This window comes from Pan paniscus, chromosome 23 (genome assembly GCF_029289425.2).
Source record: "Pan paniscus chromosome 23, NHGRI_mPanPan1-v2.0_pri, whole genome shotgun sequence".
In the NCBI taxonomy this organism is placed as follows: Eukaryota; Metazoa; Chordata; class Mammalia; order Primates; family Hominidae; genus Pan; species Pan paniscus.
In genome coordinates, this window is record NC_085927.1 from 43,354,896 (window position 1) to 43,374,804 (window position 19,909).

General features: G+C 45.7%; 1 protein-coding gene across 6 annotated transcripts in view; it reads right to left on the reverse strand.

The window, feature by feature from the left end:
* Nucleotides 1–19,909, reverse strand: part of LARGE1 (LARGE xylosyl- and glucuronyltransferase 1) — an 852,160-nt gene that overhangs the window by 345,156 nt on the left and 487,095 nt on the right. For all 6 annotated transcript variants that reach the window (XR_010111820.1, XM_003821498.6, XM_003821496.5 and 3 more), the window contains one exon: nucleotides 19,233–19,337. Coding sequence is in view for 5 of the 6 variants with exons in the window: in XM_003821498.6 (XP_003821546.1) it covers nucleotides 19,233–19,337 (105 nt within the window). In the remaining variant the exon portion in view is untranslated. The remainder of the gene's footprint in view (nucleotides 1–19,232; nucleotides 19,338–19,909) is intronic.

Consider the following 19,909-nt stretch of genomic DNA (forward strand, 5'->3'; position numbering starts at 1 on the left):
GCCTCAGGTGATCTACCCGCCTTGGCCTCCCAAAGTGCTGGGATTACAGGCGTGAGCCACCGTGCCCGGCCTTGATTTTTAATAGTGGCTATGTTTAACAACTGGATCCCATATTTCCTAAAATTTAACAATAGGCTTTCACTAGCAGATGTGAGCTAGGACCCTAGCACATCACTGCATTTCTAGACTATTTTTGTCCTTTATAACAAATGTGAATACGAGTTGTCAAAATTCTTTTAAAAAATAGTCTAAAATAAAAAAAAATCCTATCCTTTGGCAGTAATCTAGAACCAGAATCTCATAGATTCACTAGTAACCGGCAATGTCTATAGTGGAGTTTTAAAGCAACTGAACCACTCTTTCTGAAAGAGTGGTATAATAATTTTTAACTTCTACTCCTACCTATTGTGTGGCACATTCTGCAAAAAGAGCCACAGTTTATTAAGTGCCTGCTATATGCCAGAATACAAATTTTTCCTACATATATTTTATATATATGCCTTATGATATCCCTACCTCTCCCCCGAAACACTCTGACATAGGCATCATTATTGGGGGCTTTTTATTTTATTTTATTATTATTTTTAGAAGGAGTCTTGCTCTGTCGCCCAGACTGGAGTGCAGTGGCGAGATCTTGGCTCACTGCAACCTCTGCCTGCCCAATTCAAGCAATTCTCCTGCCTCAGCCTCCTGAGTACCCGGGACTACAGGTGTGTGCCACCATGCCTGGCTAATTTTTTTGTATTTTTAGTAGAGATGGGGTTTCACTATGCTGGCCATGCTGGTCTTGAACTCCTGACCTTGTGATCTGCCCGCCTCGGCCTCCCAAAGTGCTGGGATTACAGGTGTGACCCACCGCACCCGGCCTACTGGGGGCTTTTTAAAACTGCCCACTGCCCTCTTGAACACAAGGCATAGTGAGCCCCCATTCATGAAGGGTGCATGCCATCCATGTTGTCACAGAGGGCAAGATTTCCTTCTTTTTAAGGCTGAATAATATTCCATTGCATGAATATACCACATTTTCTTTACCCATTCTTCTATTAATGGACATGTGGGGTGTTACAATATCTTGCCTATTGTGAATAATGCTGGAATAAACATGGGGGTATAGATACTGCTTTGAGACTCTGATCTCAATTCTTTTGGATATATACCCAGGAGTGGGACTGCTGGATCATATGGTAATTCTATTTTTAATTTTTGGAGGAACCGCCATACTGTTTTCCATAGTGGCTGCATCATTCTATAATACATTCCCAAAAACAGTGTTTAAAGGGTTCCATTACGCCAAGTGAAATAAGCCATTCACAGAAGCACAAAATACTGCATGATTCTGCTCCTATGAGATATTTAAAACGGTCAAACTAATAGAGGCAAAGAATAGAATCATGATTGCCAGGGACTAGGGGAAGGGAGAAATGAATTATTTCTTAATAGGTAAAAGTTTCTGTTATATGAAATATAACAGAAAATATAACTGGAAATCTGCTATAGTTAACAATAACAACAACAATAAAAGGGTGTGTGCCATAGGCCTTGGGGAGAAAAGGTTGAGGGCTGCAGATACCATGAGAAATGGCTAAAGATAAGCTGAGAGCAAGTGGGTAGGACGTAGCTAACAAAGGGGTTGACTAGGATTGGCAACTCATGTTCAGATGCTAAGAAAATGCAGCTGCTGATAATGTCATAGCTCTATGGCATCTGTAGCCTTTTATCTTATCAACAATATCATGAGGGATATTGCTTCCATTTCCAGGCATGTGCTCTGGTCTAAGTGTCTGTGTCCCCTCAAAATCCATATGTTGAAATCCTAATCTCCAAGAGGATGGTATTGGGGAGTTGGAGTCTTTGTGAGGTGACTAGGTCATGAGTGTGCAGTCCTCAAGAATGGGATTTGTGCCCTTATAAAAGAGACCCCAGAGAGCTAGCTCATCCCTTTCACCATGTGAAGGCACAGTTAGAAGGTGTCATCTATGAATCAGAAAGTGACTCCTCAGCAGACACCAAATCTACCTTGATCTTGGACTTCCCAGCCTCCAGAACTGTGAGAAATACATTTATGTTGTTTATAAGCCACCTGGTTAATGTTATTTTGTTATAGCAGCCAGAATGGACTAAGACAGTGTTATTTTTTTCGATTCAAACAAGAGGATCCTGGGGTGTGGAGAGGTGGCTTGAGTACCTTCAGGTCAGGATGCATGAGCAATAAAGGGCAAGTCAGGAGGAGCACCCAGCACCCTGCAGCCCAGCTGCACAAACGCAGATGCTCCAGTTCACAGACAACCGCAGGGGAGGCCCAGCTCAGGTGGAGGCGTTTTTTGTTTTGTTTTTGCTTTATTTTCCTTCTAATCAGCATGCAGTAGCTCTGTGATGTAATTAGTAAAGAGAGAGGAAAACCATGAAGTGGTGTTGCCAGAGCTAACCTGGAAATAGAATCATTTATAAGAAAAATAGCTCAGGAGAAAAAGTCTCAGAGTGACAGAAGCTGGGGAAACAGATTTCTTGCACTTCAGGCCAGATCCTGGAAGCCTTACATTGCATACATATTCTCTCCTGTGAGGGCTGGTGCTCCAGGAAGGGAGGAAGCAATGGTAGAGTAACTCTTCTACAACAGTGGCTTTTGCTCAGGAAGGCAAGCGATGGGAAATCTTGCCATCTTTTCAGGATGCAGCTGGGAAAACTCTCTAGCTGCTCAGTTTAATTAGAGCCCCCACCAAGTCTCATAGGAGGGGGCTCTCGCTTGGCTGCCTTGCTAGGGTACTGCAGAGAATGTAGCGAGGCTGAAGGCACTGCGGTGACTTTAGTGCCCTGGGCCTGTGGATGGGAGCTTCTGCATATGTTTCAACAGGCTGCAGCCACAGCCCTGAGAGATGAACACTTGGCTCAGGGTCAAGACATAAATGGAGACAATCAAGAGGGAAGAGGATGGTGGGTGAGGGCGGTTTCTCCTGAGGGCCAGGCGGGAAACTGGATTGTTTAAGAACCTTCCAGCTTGCTGGATAAGGCTGAACTGCCTGGTTACCATTCAGACCTTAGACCTCCCTGATTCCCAGCCTTGACATGACAGGAGCCTCTCGTCCCATACTCCCTGTGGCTGCACCACGAATCTTAGCTATCACTTACTGAGCATTTACTTTGTGCCAGCTATTTCCCATTCATGCCATTTTTTCTGCCAATCTCGTGAGTCTACACTGATGCTCCCATCTTCTAGGTGAGGAAAGTCAGACCATAAAAACCCAAAATGTGACAAAGGGATTTGCCCAAGACCATTCAGCTAGTCATGGGTGAGACAGAGCTTGAGCTCCTCCCTGCTCTTCCTACATTGGGCACATACTCTACAAGCTGCACCTTCAGTGAAACTAAAAACCACCGTGTGTGCTGCTCTGGCCATCCCAAGTATTTTCACACCTTCCAACCTGGGCTGGGGGCTTGCTGCTCTGTTGAACAGCAAGCTCTGCAAAGTCCATGCCACCATCCCCCACTTCCAGTTCTACCCACTTTGAAGCTTTTCTCCACCCACCCGTGCAGGCCTCCGCTCTAGCTCTCGGAATTGTGTACAGACTCCTCCATCATAGCGCAGGCCACATTGCATTTCATTGTCCTTAATCTTCTGATTTTTGGCTCTATGTGGGTCATCTAGTGTTTTGTGTGTTTTTTTGGGGGGCGAGGGAGGCAATGGTGGTGCAAGTAGACACTCATTTTCTTTTTTTCTTTCTTTTTTTTGAGATGGAGTCTCGCATTGTCACCCAGGCTGGAGTACAAAGGTGCGATCTAGGCTCACTGCAACCTCCACCTCCTGGGTTCAGGCGATTTTCTTACCTCAGCTTCTTGAGTAGCTGGGATTATAGGCACCTGCCACCAGCCCGGCTAATTTTTTTGTATTTTTAGTAGAGATGGGGTTTCACTATGTTGGTCAGGCTGATCTTGAACTCCTGACCTTGTGATCTGCTACCAAGGCCTCGGCCTCCCAAAGTGCTGGGATTACAGGTGTGAGGCACCACGCCCGGACTTTTTTTTTTTTTTTTTGAGACAGAGTCTCGCTGTGTCACCAGGCTGGAGTGCAGTGGTGTGATAGCTCACTGCAACCTCCGCCTCCCGGGTTCAAGCAATTCTCCTGCTTCAGCCTCCCGAGTAGCTGGGACTACAGGCGTGTGTCACCACACCCAGCTAATTTTTGTATTTTTAGTAGAGATGGAGTTTCACCATGTTGGCCAGGATGCTGTCTACCTCTTGACCTCGTGATCCGCCTGCCTCAGCCTCCCAAAATGCTGGGATTACAGGCATGAGCCACCGTGCCCAGCCTTTCTTTTTAATTTCTACTCCTAATGCCAATCATGATTCTAGGCACCCAGTATCTGCTGGACAACTGCCTACTAAATGGGCAGCCGGCAGGACCTAGGAATATGGAATGTTTCCCACCAGTGGCTTCTCAAGCCCCTCCTCCATTTCTAATCACCAGTGTGTTCCCTGCCCTCTGGGGAGAAATGCAGGTGGGAGTGTAGAATTCATTTACTCAGTCAACAAATATTTATTAAGAGCTTTTCACGCACCAGATAGGGACATAGGAACAAAGAAAACAAGATCTTACTCTCATGGAACTTTCATTCTTGTGGGAAGGACAGGGATATTAGCTTTCTATTGCAGCCATAACAAAATACTTTCGCCACTTAAAATCCACACCCTTATTATTTCACAGTTAAGTAGGTGAGAAATCTTGGGGGCTCAGGTGGGTCCTCTGATTAGAGTCTTGCAAGGCCAAAGTCAAGGTGCAGCCATCCAGGGCTCTTGCCCGGGGCTCTCGGGGAGAAACCACTTCTAAGCTCATCCAGGTTGTTGGCAGAATTCAGTTCTATGTAGGACGGAGGTCCCCACGCCCTTTCTCAATCAAATGGGAGCCACTCTCAGCATCTAACGACCATCTGCAACTCCTTGTCCTATTGTTTCCTCCATTTCAAACCAGCAATGGCAGGTTGAGTCCTTCTCCTACTTCAAGTTTCTGTGACTTCCCCTTTGACTCTATCTCTTCTACATCTAGGTGGAGGAAATTCTCTGCTTTTTTTTTTGAGACAGAGTCTCGCTCTGTCGCCCAGGCTGGAGTGCACTGCCACAATCTCACCTCACTGCAACCTCCGCCTCCCGGGTTAAAGCAATTCTCCTGCCTTAGCCTCTCAAGTAGCCGGGACTACAGGCATGTGCCACCATGCCTGGCTAATTGTTTGTATTTTTAGTAGAGACGAGGTTTCACCATGTTAGCCAGGATGGTCTCAATCTCCTGACCTTGTGATCCACCCGCCTCGGCCTCCCAAAGTGCTGGGATTACAGTCGTGAGCCACTGCACCCGGCCAGAAATTCTCTGCTTTTACAGGCTCATGTGATTAGAATGGGCCCACCAGATAATCCAAGATAAACTCCCTATGTTGAAGCTCATAATTATAGCTGCAAAGTCTCTTTTGGATATGTTATGTCCACAGGTTCCAGGGCTTAGAGCCTGGATACTAGGATGGGGGTGGGGGATTCTGCCTACTGTGATGAACAGCAGTCAAATAATCAAAAACATATTTTATAACATGGATGGAAAGTGCAAAGAAGAAATATAAATCAGAGTAAAGGGATGGAGACTGCTGCTTTGAATAGGATGGCTAGGGAAGCCCACTCTGAGGAGATGACACCTGATCCAAGGACTGAGGAAGTAATGGGATAAGCCAGAGAGCTGCTAGCAGAAGAGCGGTCCAGGCAAAGAGCTCAGATTGCAGGGGTGAGAATGTGCCTGGGCAACAGCCAGGGGGCCAGAGTGGCTGGAGGGAGGCAGCTGGAGTGAGCAGGGAAGAGGAGGGGACGTGGATAGGGAGAACTGGACAAAGCCAGCCCAGGCCAGCTCCCATACTATGAGGCTGAATTTTGCCATTATTCACTCTGCGCTAGTGGTGATCTTCAGGAACCTTGGGGCACAGGCAGGTCAACAGGACCACGTCATGGTTCCAAAGTGTGTTAGTATGAGTCAGAGAGCCCAGAGCGCATGGAGGGAAGAAAGTGAGGGCACTTGGGGTCTGAACACCTGAAGAATCCCATTGTATTAGTCCGTCCTCACCCTGCTATAAAGACATTCCCGAGACCGGGTAATTTATGAAGAAAAGAGGTTTAATTGACTCGCAGTTCCGCATGGCTGGGGAGGCCTCAGGAAACTTACAATCATGGTGGAAAGGGAAGCAGGCACGTCTTACATGGTGGCAGGCAAGAGAGAAGTGAAGTTGCAAGCACAGGAAAAATCGCCACTTTAAAAAACCTCAGATCTCATGAGAACTCACTATCACAAGAACAGCATAGGGGAACCACCCCCATAATGCAATTGCCTCCCATCAGGTTCCTCCTTTGACACGTGGGGATTACAATTCAAGATGAGATCTGGGTGGAGACACAGGGCCTGACCATATCACCCACTCATGCATTACTAGATGGAGGTGACAAGAGCAGAGGGTGCAGTGCCAGGAATGATGAGGGCCATGATCATGAGAGGGAAACACGATCACCCAGGTACACGCCTGCTTGGTGGCCTTCGCACGTGCCGTCCTCTCTATCTGGGATGCTCATTCCAGCTCTCAGCATGGCTGCCGCCTTTCCATCCTTCAGGTCTTAGCTCAAATGTCATCTTCTCAGAGACTCTACCCAAAGCAACGGTCCTTTCTAGAAGAATCCAATTCCCTCAAAACTTGCTTTTCTGTTAGGGTTCCACTACTGGTATTTGTGGCCAGAAGAATCTTTGTTTTTTGTTGTTGTTGTTTTTTGTTTGTTTGTTTGTTTTGAGATGGAGTCTCGCTCTATTGCCCAGGCTGAAGTGCAGTGGCACGATCTCAGCTCACTGCAGCCTCTGCCTCCTGGGTCCAAGCGATTCTCGTGCCTCAGCCTCCCAAATAGCTGGGATTACAGGCGCCTACCACCAACACACCCAGCTAATTTTTGTGTTTATAGTAGACATGGGGTTTCACCATGTTGGCCAGGCTGGTCTCGAACTCCTGACCTCAAGTGATCTACTCACTTTGGCCTCCCAAAGTGCTGAGATTATAGGCATGAGCCACTGCACCTGACCCAGATGAATCTTTGTTATGGGGGGACTGTCTGGTGTACTAGTGGCATCCCTGGCCTCTACCCACTAAGTGCCCGTAGAACCGCCTGGCTGTGACAGGAAAAATGTCTCCAGACATTGCCGGTGTCCCATGGGTTGTAAAATTTCCCACGAGCTCCCATGAGAAATGCTGCTCTATATCACTGTCTTCGAAACACTTATCTTCCAAAATTATTTATTTTATTCAACAACAAATACTTAGTGCCTAATACAGGCCAGGCATGATTCCAGGTACGGGGGATAAAGCAGTGAAATTCAGATGAGATTGGGTGCATTCAGGGTGGTATGGCCATAGACAGCAGTGAAATTCACAGAAAAAAATTACTACCTTTGAGGAACTTATATCCTCACGGAAAGACACAGGGAAATTAAAAGAAAATGAACCAAACTGTAGTTGGTCAGATGGTACTTAAAAGTGCTGGAGGAGAATAAGGTGGAAAACGGAATAGCATGAAGGCTGTAGTTTGGAGGCAGAGAGGCTCACATTTAAATAGGTGTGTTCAAAGAGCAGCAAGGAAGCCAGAGTGGCTGGAGTGGAGTGAGTGTGGGGAACACTTGCAGGAAACGACATCAAAAAAGCACAAGAAGGAAGATAGTTTCTCCCCCACAATAACCAGTAACCTCCCTGTAAACAGGGTTCCCATTTGTCTTGTTCACTGTGGCACCCCAGGGCCCACAGAGAAGCTTGGCACATTGCATGTGCTAGGTGCATGTTTAATTTCTGTCCAACAAATGAATGAACATGTGGATGGTCAGCCCTGGGAGAATGCTCAGCTCCAAATACCTTACATGGGCAAAAGACAGAGTTACTGTCAAAAGACACAGATGTAATCCTCTTTCCCCATTTACGTACTTCGAGTATTAAAGGAAAAGGTAGGCTGGGCGCGGTGGCTCATGCCTGTAATCCCAGCACTTTCGGAGGCCGAGGGGGGGGCGAATCACCTGAGGTCAGGAGTTCGAGACCAGCCCGGCCAACGTGGTGAAACCCCATCTCTACCAAAAATACAAAAAATTAGCTAGGTGTGGTGGTGCATGCCTGTAGTCCCAGGTACTTGGGAGGCTGAGGTAGGAAAGTTGCTTGAACCCAGGAGGTGGAGGTTGCAGTGAGCAGAGATCACGCCACTGCACTCCAGCCTTGGGCGACAGAGTGAGCCTCTGTTTCAAAAAATAAAAAATTAAATTAAAAAAAGAATAAATAAATAAATAAAGGAGTGAGAAAATACTAATATCTAACATTTATTGACCCAGACACTGTTCCATGCACTTTAAAAACATTATCTCCTTTTCTCCTGAAGGCATCTGTGTGAAATATGAATTCTTTTTATCCTGATATGAAAAAGTTGTTCATTCCCCAGAATAAGGGAGCTAGTAACAGGTGGAGGTGGGACTTGGACCAAAGACTGTTCAACTCCAGAATACAAGCAATACAGTCTCTTAATAGCAAAAATAAAATATGAGCTATAGGATCCCAGGCTGACCAATAAGGCAAGAGGCCAGACATACTGCAGGCCCTCAGTCTGACTCTTAAAAAACAAGGTAACTATGCCTACATTTACTATGTGCTAAACCTTGTCTCATCACATTAAATGTACTCTATTATCTCACTTACTTTTCACAACAATCCTTTCTATGGTACTTACTATAACCATCCCCAACTCACATATGAGTGAACTGGTGCTCAGAGACTAAGTGACATATAGGAATTCCTGAGGAAACCAGGGTGCCAGGACTACAGAAGGCAAGATGAGAAGGCATTGTCTGCTTTCTTTCAGTTAGATTTCTGGGGGTAAGCAGGTGGAAGAGGGAGTAGGTTTATTCTCTGTGAATCCAGGAGGCAGACCTGAGGCCAAAGAAGATTCTGGATCAGGATACAAAGTGAATAAGCTTTGGTTGGGTCACTGAATTTGGATAAAGGTTAAGTGGAGAGAAGTAGCCCATGGCAGTACTGCCAAGCAGGCTTTCAGCTGGCCGACTACTCTCTGTGAGCAAGGAGCATTATCTTACTCATTGCTGCCAACCCCAGGAAGGATTTTAAACACAGCACAGCTTTGCATCCAGCCAGCCTGTTGAACATTGGCAACACCTCTGACCTACGACTTTCAAAGCGGGCAGTGCTCCTTCCCAGGAGTGTCCAGCACAATGAAAAATGCACCCGCATAACATGTGGGTCCCACTGGCCGTTCATGTTTATAATTACACATAATTGTTAAGTATCTGTGTTAGTCTGTTCTCGTGTTGCTACAGGGAAATACCCAAGACTGGGTAATTTATAAAGAAAAGTCATTTCACTGGCTCACGGTTCTGCAGGCTTTACAAGAAGTATGGTGCTGGCATCTGCTCAGCTTCTGGGGAGGCCTCAGGAAGCTTCCAATCATGGCAGAAGGCAAAGGGGGAGCAGGTACCTCACATGGCCAGAGCAGGAGCAGGAGACAGAGAACAAGCTTGGAAGTGCTACACACTTTTTTTTTTTTTTTTTTTTTTTTGAGATGGAATCTTGCTCTGTTACCCAGGCTGGAGTGCAATGGCATGATCTCCGCTCACTGCAACCTCCAACTCCTTGGTTTAAGAGTTTGTCCTGCCTCCACCTTCCGAGTGGTTGGGATCACAGGTGCATGCCACCACGCCTGGCTAATTTTTTGTATCTTTAGTAGAGATGGCGTTTCACCATGTTGGCCAGGCTGGTCTCGAACTCCTGACCTCATGATCCTCTGCGCCCGGCCATACACACTTTTAAACAACCAGATCTCATGAGAACTCACTCACTATCATGAGAACGGCACCAAGGTGATGGTGCTAAACCATTCATGAGAAATCCACCCCCATGATCCAATCACTTCCCACCAGGCCCCACCTAAACACTGGGGATTACAATTCAACATGAGATTTGGGCAGGGAAACAGATCCAAACCCTATCAATATTTGAGCCTGGAACTAACACTACTTACGGGATATTTTTTAAAACCATTTTTTTCTTTTGCATGGTTTGAATAGTCACTGAACTTGGAGAACAAGTCAAGCGAAGATGGTACTTCCTGTTATCTGATACTTTACCAAGAGTTGTTCACTACTTTGGAAAAATGTACCACAAATTTGGCACACCCCACTCATGAAATGCCGAGTGCTGGTAACGTATCAGTACCATTCAGCATTCGTAGGCATCACAGTGAAGACAGTTCTATCCCAAATACAGGCACAGAAGCATCTGACCACTTTATTAGGTCATTTACTATAGCCAAGCCTGACCATTACACGTTGAAGTAAATATTATTTTATAATAATTTTATTGTATTTATTCTTTATATTAAAGCCAGGGCACTATATCAATTTTCTTTAAAAAAATTATAATTATGGCTGGGCACAGGGGCTCACGCCTGTAATCCCAGCACTTTGGGAGGCTGAGGTGGGAGGATCACTTGAGGTCAGGAGTATGAGACCAGCCTGGCCAACACAGTGAAACCCCGTCTCTATTAAAAAAAATACATAAATTAGCTGGGCGTGGTGGTGTGCACCTGTAATCCCAGCTACTCAGGAGGCTGAGGCACGGGAATTGCTTGAACCCCGGAGACGAAGGTTGCAGTGAGCAGAGATTGCGCCACTGCCCTCCAGCCTGGGCTCTGTTATGAGATTCTGTCTCAAAAAAAAAAAAAAATTACACTTGTAGGCAATATAATATAGATGTAATCCTTGAATTTCATTCCAGGATTATAAAAGAGGCATTCAAAACATTTGTTACAAATATGGGGCAAGGACACTGGGTGAAGGAACAGAAGGCATTTTTAGTATTTTTGTGGATACCCTAATACGAAATCTAATAAAATGATGAAATGAATGGTCCAAAGAAGATAAAACTCACTAGACCAATATAAAATTTGTACTTTAGACTCAATAAGGCTACTACAGAAGTACAGAAAGGGAAGCATTTGGCTGAAAAGTCATTCATGGAGCTTCTCAGTTGAACTCAAGTTCAATTTGAGCTAGAAGTGAAATGTGGCAGTAAAAGTACATCATCAGAGGCCTAGGTACTGGTTCTCAAACTTAAGTAACCATCGGAATCAAGTAGGGAGCATGTTTAAAAGAACAGTCACCCAGTCTCATCTCTAGACATTGAGATTCACTTTCTCTGGGGGCAGGGCCCTGAGGATGACATTTTAAACAGGAATTTTAAGTGATTCAGAACAGTGAGCGGAAGTTTACAGGTGGAGGTGTGAACCTTCACTTGTTTGATAATGGCCACTGCATATCATTCAGGTCAGAGTGTCACTTCCAAAGAGAAAAAGTGGAGCTATCTAAAGGTGGTCAACCAATCAGGATTGGAAAAGGTGTAGAAGCCATCTCTCACAGAATTCCTACATATGGACAGAAGGTTTTGGAAGGATGCTCGCTTCGGTTATGCAATGACACACAGCAGAGTGATTAAGCAGGCGCAATGATACGGTACCTGCAATGGACTGAATGTCATATCTCCCCCAAATTCACACATTAAAGTCCTAAACCCGTCCAGGCATGGTGGCTCACACCTGTAATCCTAGCACTTTGGGAAGCACAGGTGGGAGGATTGCTTGAGCTCAGGATTCGAGACCAGCCTGAGCAACATAGTGAGACCCTGTCTATACAAAAAATAAGAAAATGAGCCTGGGGTGGGGGTGCACAGCTGTAGTCCAAGCTACTCTGGAGGCTGAGGCGAGAGGATCGCTTGACCCTGCAAGGTCTGCTTGAGCCTAGGAGGTCGAGGCTGCAGCGAGCTGTGACTGTGCCACTGTACTCCAGCCTGACTGACAGAGCAAGACCCTATCTCAAAAAATAAAATAAAATACTTTAAAATCCTAATTCCTAATGAGACAGTATTAGAAGGTGGGGCCTTTGGGAAGTAATTAGGGTCATGAAGATAGAGACTTCATTAATGTGATTAATGACCTTGTAAGAAGAGACACAAGGCTGGGCGCGGTGGCTCACGCCTGTAATCCCAGCACTTTGGGAGGCGGAAGCGGGTGGATCATGAGGTTAGGAGTTCAAGACCAGCCTGATCGACGTGGTGAAACCTCACCTCCACTAAAAATACAAGAATTAGCCAGGTGTGGTGGTGTGTGCCTGTAATCCCAGCTACTCAGGAGGCTGAGGCAAGAGAATCGCTTGAACCCGGGAGGCGGAGGTTGCAGTGAGCTGAGATATTGCCATTGCACTTCAGCCTGGGTGACAGAGCAAGACTCTGTCTCAAAAAAACAAAAACAAAAAAAGAGGATATACAGACAGAATATTTTCTTTCCCTGCTCTCTGCCATGTCAGGATACAATGAAAAGGTGTCCATGTGCAAACAAGAAAGTAAGTCCTCACCAGACACTAGAATGGCTGGCTGGGTACCTTGATCTTAGACTTCCCAGGCTCCAGAACTGTGAGAAATGTTTGTAGTTAAGCCACCCAGTCTATGGGACATCTGTTATAGCACCTAAGACAGTGTCTACATCCTTGCAGCAGAAAGATGAATGAGAACCTACAGTACAAAAGAAAGTAGGGAGTAGACATTTCTATTGAGCATGATGTCAGAAGAACTGTTCTTAGAATAGCACACATCTTTCAGTGGGATTATTCTACAGACTCCATCTACAGGCAGTTTGTCCCCAATTTGTTTCCGTAGCTCTAGGATCAAGTAAAACTGGGAAATGCTTCTGGGTGTAATAGCTTTCTTTACTTCCAGACTTTATATCTCTAACATCCACATATGAATCTCCAAAGGGCAGACACAGTATGCAGGCACGATCTCGGCTCACTGCAACCTCCGCCTTCTAGGTTCAAGCGATTCTCCTGCCTCAGCCTCCTGAGTAGCTGGGACTACAGGCACGTGCCACCATGACTGGCTAATTTATTTATTTATTTTGTATTTTTAGTAGAGACAGGGTTTCACCATGTTAGCCAGGATGGTCTCGATCTCCTGACCTTGTGATCCACCCGCTTCGGCCTCCTAAAGTGCTGGGATTACAGGTGTGAGCCACCGCGCCTGGCCTCTGTTCACAATTTCTAAACACATATTCACATCCCTTGCAGTGACCTCTGGAATTAGTCTAGCAAACGCTAGTCTAGGGGTTATTACTGCAGGGCTGATGATCAATTCTGGATCTCAATCATGGAAGAGGCTCAAGTCATATTAACTTTATTTGCAGATACGCAAACGCCTCTCTATTAGATGATAAACTTTTTGAAGGAAGGTTCTTGGTATCACCCATTTAAAAAACAAAACAAAACAGTTTTCTACCCTACCCTTGCCAGTATTACAGGTATTCAGTAGCATGTAATGAATGAATAAATTATATTTAAATATAGCTCCTCTGGATGCAATTATTACAGACAGAAATCACCCAATCACAGTATTCTTTCAGAACACGAAGAGATCTTAGTTCCTGACAGCAGAGACAATTAAGATGCAGAGAAATGAAGGGACTTAGCCAGGGTTCCAGAATGCTGGATGTCAGAGGCAGAGGTAAGTTGAGCCTAGATTGCATATTTCTATTTATCCCGCTAAAGCTATTTAACAGTTCTTTGGCAAACTGTCAAATGTTTTCTCCTTTTGAATCTCTGCCACAGAATTTTCCATGGTATCTGACTTTACTGCCCATCGCCTTCCACGGTTTGCTCCAACCTCAGAGGTGAGCCAGTCCTTGAGCATTCCAATTTTGTTGTCCTGCAGAGAAGGATTCCGAGAGAAATTCTTCGTCCCTCCCTAAACAGCCAGGTCTCCATCTGCCTGTCTCTGCCCTAATTTGGGGGCTGAATGAAACACGATACATTTTATTTTTAAATTGTTTTAAAAAGCACGTTCTCTGGCTAGTGTTACACCCTTCAACTTGGGGAGGATGCACCTTGTGCTTGAGTCGCCCTTGGGATCCCATGCAAATAAACCTATCTGCAAACATGCCATCTTCTTTCTACCGACCTGCCTTCCCTCACCTCATTCTCCAAACCCCTGCTATGTTTAGCCCTCCTTCCCCTTTTCTTTGCTGTTGTTTGTTTTTAAGATATTCATCCGTCAGCTTAGGAACTGAAGAGAGCTGAATCTTAATGAGCCTGTCAAAATCCTAGGTGTATTTTTGTTGTTGTTGTTTTGTAAGTCCTGCTCACAGCTGAATGCTGGGTGAATGACAGCTTCTTGCATCTAGGAGATGATGCCTGGGCAGAGTGGTTGGAAACTGACCCGTTTCTGTGCAAGACTGTGAAAGACGCCTGTAATTTCACCCGAACAGTTATGGGCAAGAGCTTCGTGCTAGGATCTGCCTGGTTATCCATCCGAAGCTGCGGTGGCTCAGTAGCTTCTGGAATTAAGTTGGGAACAGCTCTAGTAAAAAGGGAAGGAGATAAATGGGAGATGGTGGAAAGATCTTCTCTAATCTTTTGTGGCCATGTAGGCTTTGTAAAAGCAGACTGGGAAAGAAAAGCAAACAAAGAGAACGGGGGAAACTGACTGGCTCTTGTAAGGGGAAAAGTCTAGTTTATAAGATAATTCAAGGAATTAACAAAGCCCATGCATGCTATGGTGCCTGGTATGATGCCTGGTGGAATGAGTCAATGAATGAATGTGTAGTGAAGAGGCTGTGTTTGATGTCTGCGGTTGAATCTGAATTAGCTGAAGAGTTACTCAGTTGGGCTATGGTTAGGAGGATAAATAAAAATCACAACCAACTTGCTAAAGTACTTTGGTTTACCCCAGGCACACGTGGCTGCGTCACCACAAAAGAGCCTCCGAGTGGGTTCTGAGGTCCCCAGTTCATAGATGAGAAGCCCAAGGCTCCCTGAGCTTGGGTAAGCTTTCCAAAAGGCACAGAACTCAAAAGCAACAAAGCCAGGTCTTGAAGGTAGAGCTTCCAACACAAACATCTCATATGCTTTTTCTGGGGATTTTCAAAGTAAAACACAGCAAGGAAGCTGATATGTGAACTAAATAGTCATTTTTTTTCCTAATGTGATATAAAAAGCTAACCTTTTCAGATAGTAAAGAGATACAGGAAAAACTGCTAGGTAGCTGGATTACACCTGGGGAAAGTAAAATACTTACTTGTTCTTTCTGACCGAAGGGCTTGGGAGACCTTAGCAAACCCCAGTCAATCACATAACCTCCTTTTTCCAGTCCGTAAATCTCATTCCCTGATAGAGCACGTGGCAGAAAAATGCAAGAGGAGAAAGACCAAGATTTACTAAGTACTTACTTTGTGCCCTGGATCAGGCTAGGCTCATTAAACAAGTTACAACATTAATTGCTAATCCTCACATACTAGGTTTGTTATGTCTTTTTTTTTTTTTTTTTTTTTTTGAGACAGAGTCTCAGTCTGTCGCCCAGCTGGAGTGCAGTGGCATGATCTCGGCTCACTGCAACCTCCACCTCCTGGGTTAAGCAATTCTCTGCCTCAGCCTCCCGAGTAGCTGGGATTACAGGCACCCACCACCATGCCCAGCTAATTTTTTGTATTTTTAGTAGAGATGGGGTTTCACCATCTTGGCCAGGCTGGTCTTCAACTCCTGACCTCGTGATCCACCCACCTCGGCCTCCCAAAGTGCTGAGATTACAGGCGTGAGCCACCGTGCCTGGCCTTGTCCTATCTTAAAAAAGGGAGAGAACTGCTGGGCACAGTGGCTCATGCCTGTAATCCCAGCACTTTGGGAGGCTGAGGCGGGTGGATCATGAGGTCAGGAGATCGAGACCATTCTGGCTAACGTGGTGAAACCCCGTCTCTACTAAAAAAAAAAAAAAAATTAGCTGGGCGTAGTGGTGGGTGCCTGTAGTCCCAGCTATTCGGGAGGCTGAGACAGGAGAATGGCGTGAACCCGGGAGGCAGAGCTTGCAGTGAGCCAAGATTGCGCCACTGCACTCCAGCCTGGGCGACAGAGCGAGACTCTGTCTCAAAAAAAAAAGAAAAAAAAAAAAAAGAGAGAACTGAGGTTCAAGGAGTGAAGTGACTTGGCCAAGTTGCATAAGAAGACTAAATGACTGTACTGCAGCTCTAACCCAGATCTGCCTGAGTTCCTAACATCAAGCTGAAGGCATAAGACAGGAGGTTCTGCTGGAGATATTCTTTTTGGAGGCTTCAGAAGTGCTGGGATTTAGGGTGGCAGGTTCTCTCCAGGGGTGTCCTCAGTTTCCATGAGAATCTACATGTCTGCATGACTCATTCACTGGGTGGTGCAATCCTTGGTTTTAAAGCGACACATCCCCTTCGTGAAAGCCAATTTTTTGCATTTTGATGTTGCCTAAGTCCTTTCATAATAATCACTCAGTGTCACTGGCTTATTTAAACGGACACATCACTTCAACAGGGCTTTCCCTCTTCTGCTCTGCCCTTTCAGTACCAGCGAGGAGGGAAGTAACTCACTGCTTTGACAAATCAAGTGGGAACTGGAGGTGGTTTATGTGCTCCTGTGTCTCCTGATGCTACATTCTATAGCAAATAGGGAAGGGCAGGAAGAGACATGCCATTTTGGTTGTAATAAATTCCCTAGTGTGCTACATTCTTCTTCTCCCTGCAAACCCGGATTGATGACCAGCGGCTTTTGTTTTACGCAGGAAACTGTGATCTTGATGCAGCATCCCTGAGGCACTGCAGTATATTTCTATGTGACATTTTCTATTATATATTTCGGAAGACAGAAACGGAATGTATACACCAGGGTTTTCCTGAGACTTCCTTTCTCCACCCAGAAACATGGGTGTCTCCACCTCCATGAAAGCTTGGAGGGAACATGTCTGAAAATCCAGGCACAAAAGATCAACACGGGGTGACTAGTCGTTTGCCAGAGGAAAGCACGTGGAACCCCCGTCCCTGGCCCGCTGTGGGTTCATGGAGGGTCCAGTCTCCAATGCACTGAGAAAACAGCGTCTGGGAGAGCTTGTTGGGACAGGAAACAGAGTGCCATGTTTAATCAGAGCAGGCCCTTGGACATTCTGCCCCAGAAACATCCTAGAGGCTTCCTATAGGGCAGAATCTCAGTCTCCTGCACAGACCTAGTCAATCAGACTCTTGAAGGGCAGAGCCCAGAATTCTCCATTGCTGAAAAGTGTTTAATCCTGAAGCCATTAAAGTTCAAGCAAGGCAGGTTGGTAGTTAACACCACAGGCTCCTTGACTTTTCAGGGTTGCAGCCTTCGATGCTCCAATCTTCAGTTTCCTCTGGTATAGACTAGTTTCTTCTGGTATAGGCATGGCACCTGCCTCATAGGATGAGTGTGAGGATCAAAGGAGATTGACAACCGTAAAGCACCTAACATGGTGCCTGGCTAATACTCAGCTGATACGTAGAGGCCCTGCCTTACCCATTATTGAAAAGAGTGAAATACCTCCTGACCTGCTAAGAGAACCACTGCTCTGATGCCCTCAGTTGCCTTTCCCCAACCTGGCCCCTCTCAGGAACTCCTCAGACTTCCCCATCATCCAGCAACTAAAGTATTAATGCCCAACACAGCATGGGAGACTCCAGGGTGGGAATCTGGAGTCTGTGAAGGGCTGGTGGTTGACATTCTTCAATTGCAACCTCTGTTTGCCTGGTAGGCGTTACAGGAAAAAAAAAAATTACATAGAGCAAGGCATATCTAATACTCAGGCAAATGTTAGCTAAGGAATGTCCCCGTCTCTCAGGATGGCCGTCAATACAGGGCTCCCTGGCTGCCTGCCACCTCTGGACATTGATGCTGGACTTTCTTTCCTTGTCCTCCTCTAGCTTTGACCCCCACTCTGACCCCATCTGTGAACTCTTACCTCTGGAAGCTTGACTCATGTCCCTTCTCCTTTGTTCTCTGGGATCCTGTGTTTGCATTTGACTTTTCTGGAGTCTGACCACCAGCTCTCAGAATTTGGGACTCTTTTTGGCTGATCCCACTACAGACTGGCCTCAGCCTCCAGGGCAGGCTTCACTTATCACTTTTAGGTGGTACTGTCCCCAGAGCCAGACACCTGTCCCAACCCACTTCATTTGCTGGTCTCAGATGCCAAGTTCCAGCCCTTCTTGGTCTCACCCATCCTACTGTTCCCTGAGTTCCACATTCTAGTCTGACAAAGATCAGGAGTCTGCATCCTTTGAGAATGGGATACCACAGCAGTGGCAATGAGGATGGAGGAGGGAGGCAGAAGGATCCAGAAGCATGTCAAAGATAGACACTGATAGGAATTGAGCCTCAGGAGGAAGAGGCTGCTCTAGTTTCATTGCTTATACACCCCATGAGGTCATGGACTGTGTCTGCTGCAGCTAGCATAGGGCCTCATACACAGTAAGCATTCAAGGGACAGCTGGTGAACAAGAAGGGTTGATGGATGAATGAAGGACACCAATAACAGAGAAAGAAACTGAAGAGGAGATGCAAGTTTGGGGCTAGTAACGAGGTAGAATAATGGATTTTATTTTAGACACATGGTTATAGGTCTGTGGTCCTCAAAAGTGCTGATTACCAAATATTTCTGCATTTTCTCCTGCCAGGCACATGTGGTCCTCAAAAGTGCTGATTAGCAAATATTTCTGCTTTTTCTCCTGCCAGGCACATGGTAGACTGCACTTGCCCACACGCTTTAAAGGGAGGCATGGCCACACAACATGCTTAGTCAATGAAATATGAAATTACGTCACTTCTAAACAAAAACTTTAAGAGATAATACAACTTCTGCTACTTTCCCACCACATACATGGAAGCATGCATGGAGATGAATCCTGAGTACCCACAGTGAACAAAGATCCCTGAAGACCTCAAGTGGACGTGGAATGTGATTGGCAAAAGTACATATCCGTTGTGTTAAGAAACTGAAATGGGGTTGTTACTGAAGAATGATATCTGGTCTGTATTAACAGAGCCAGGGAACCTATGGGTCATACTGATAAAGATATCCAATAGGATCTGGACTAGAGGTCAGGAGAGGGGCTTTCTGGTGAGATGCCACAGACTGCCACAGCCCAACGGTTACTCTGCCTGTGGCTATAGCACCAAGAAGGAACTGGAATGCAAACTGCTCACAAACCATCCACCACTGAATTCAAGCAATCAGGTGGCCTCTTCCTGAGCTTTTGCAATCTCCTCTCCTGAGGAAGGAGCACTGGGTCCTCATATCACCTTCTGCAACTCTTCCCATACCACCCTGAGGATTTACCTGTGTTGTAGCCTCTTCCAAGGGCTGGCCATGGGCGGTGATTTTTCCACAGGTTTCCAAGGTACCAGTCACTCTGGTTCTCCACCAAGCCCAGGACTTGCTGACCTGTGAAGTACAGAGAATACAAACATCTTAAAAGGAGAAGCCAAGCCATCTGGATCAGTGACTCTACTGAAGACACAGGGTAATGGCAAATCATCACAACAACAGTATTCACTTACTGAGAGGTTTTATGAAGTGCCAGCCTCTGACCTAAGAGCCTAACTTGCATTAACATATTTAATTCTCACCATTAGGCAGTCATTTTTATTATTTCCATTTTATAGAGAAGAAATAGAGGCCCAGAACAGTTAACTGATTTGCTGCAGGTCACCTAGTGAATCTGATAAAGCTAGAATCCCAAACCATTCATTCATTCATTCATTCACGCATGCATGCATGCATTTCTTTCCTAACTCATGGAGCACATATCTATTGACAGGCATACTATTTCTCAAGCATTCCCATTCTGGTATTTCCCACTGTACATTAATTTACTCGTTTTCTGGGAATGGACTGGGATTGGTTTCTCACGACAGGGAGGAGGGATTACCTTTGTTTGCTGAGACGAGAGCCCAAAGAGAAGAGCCACTCTTTGTCCACCTTCTTACAGGGTTTCTGTTCTCACCCTCACTGCT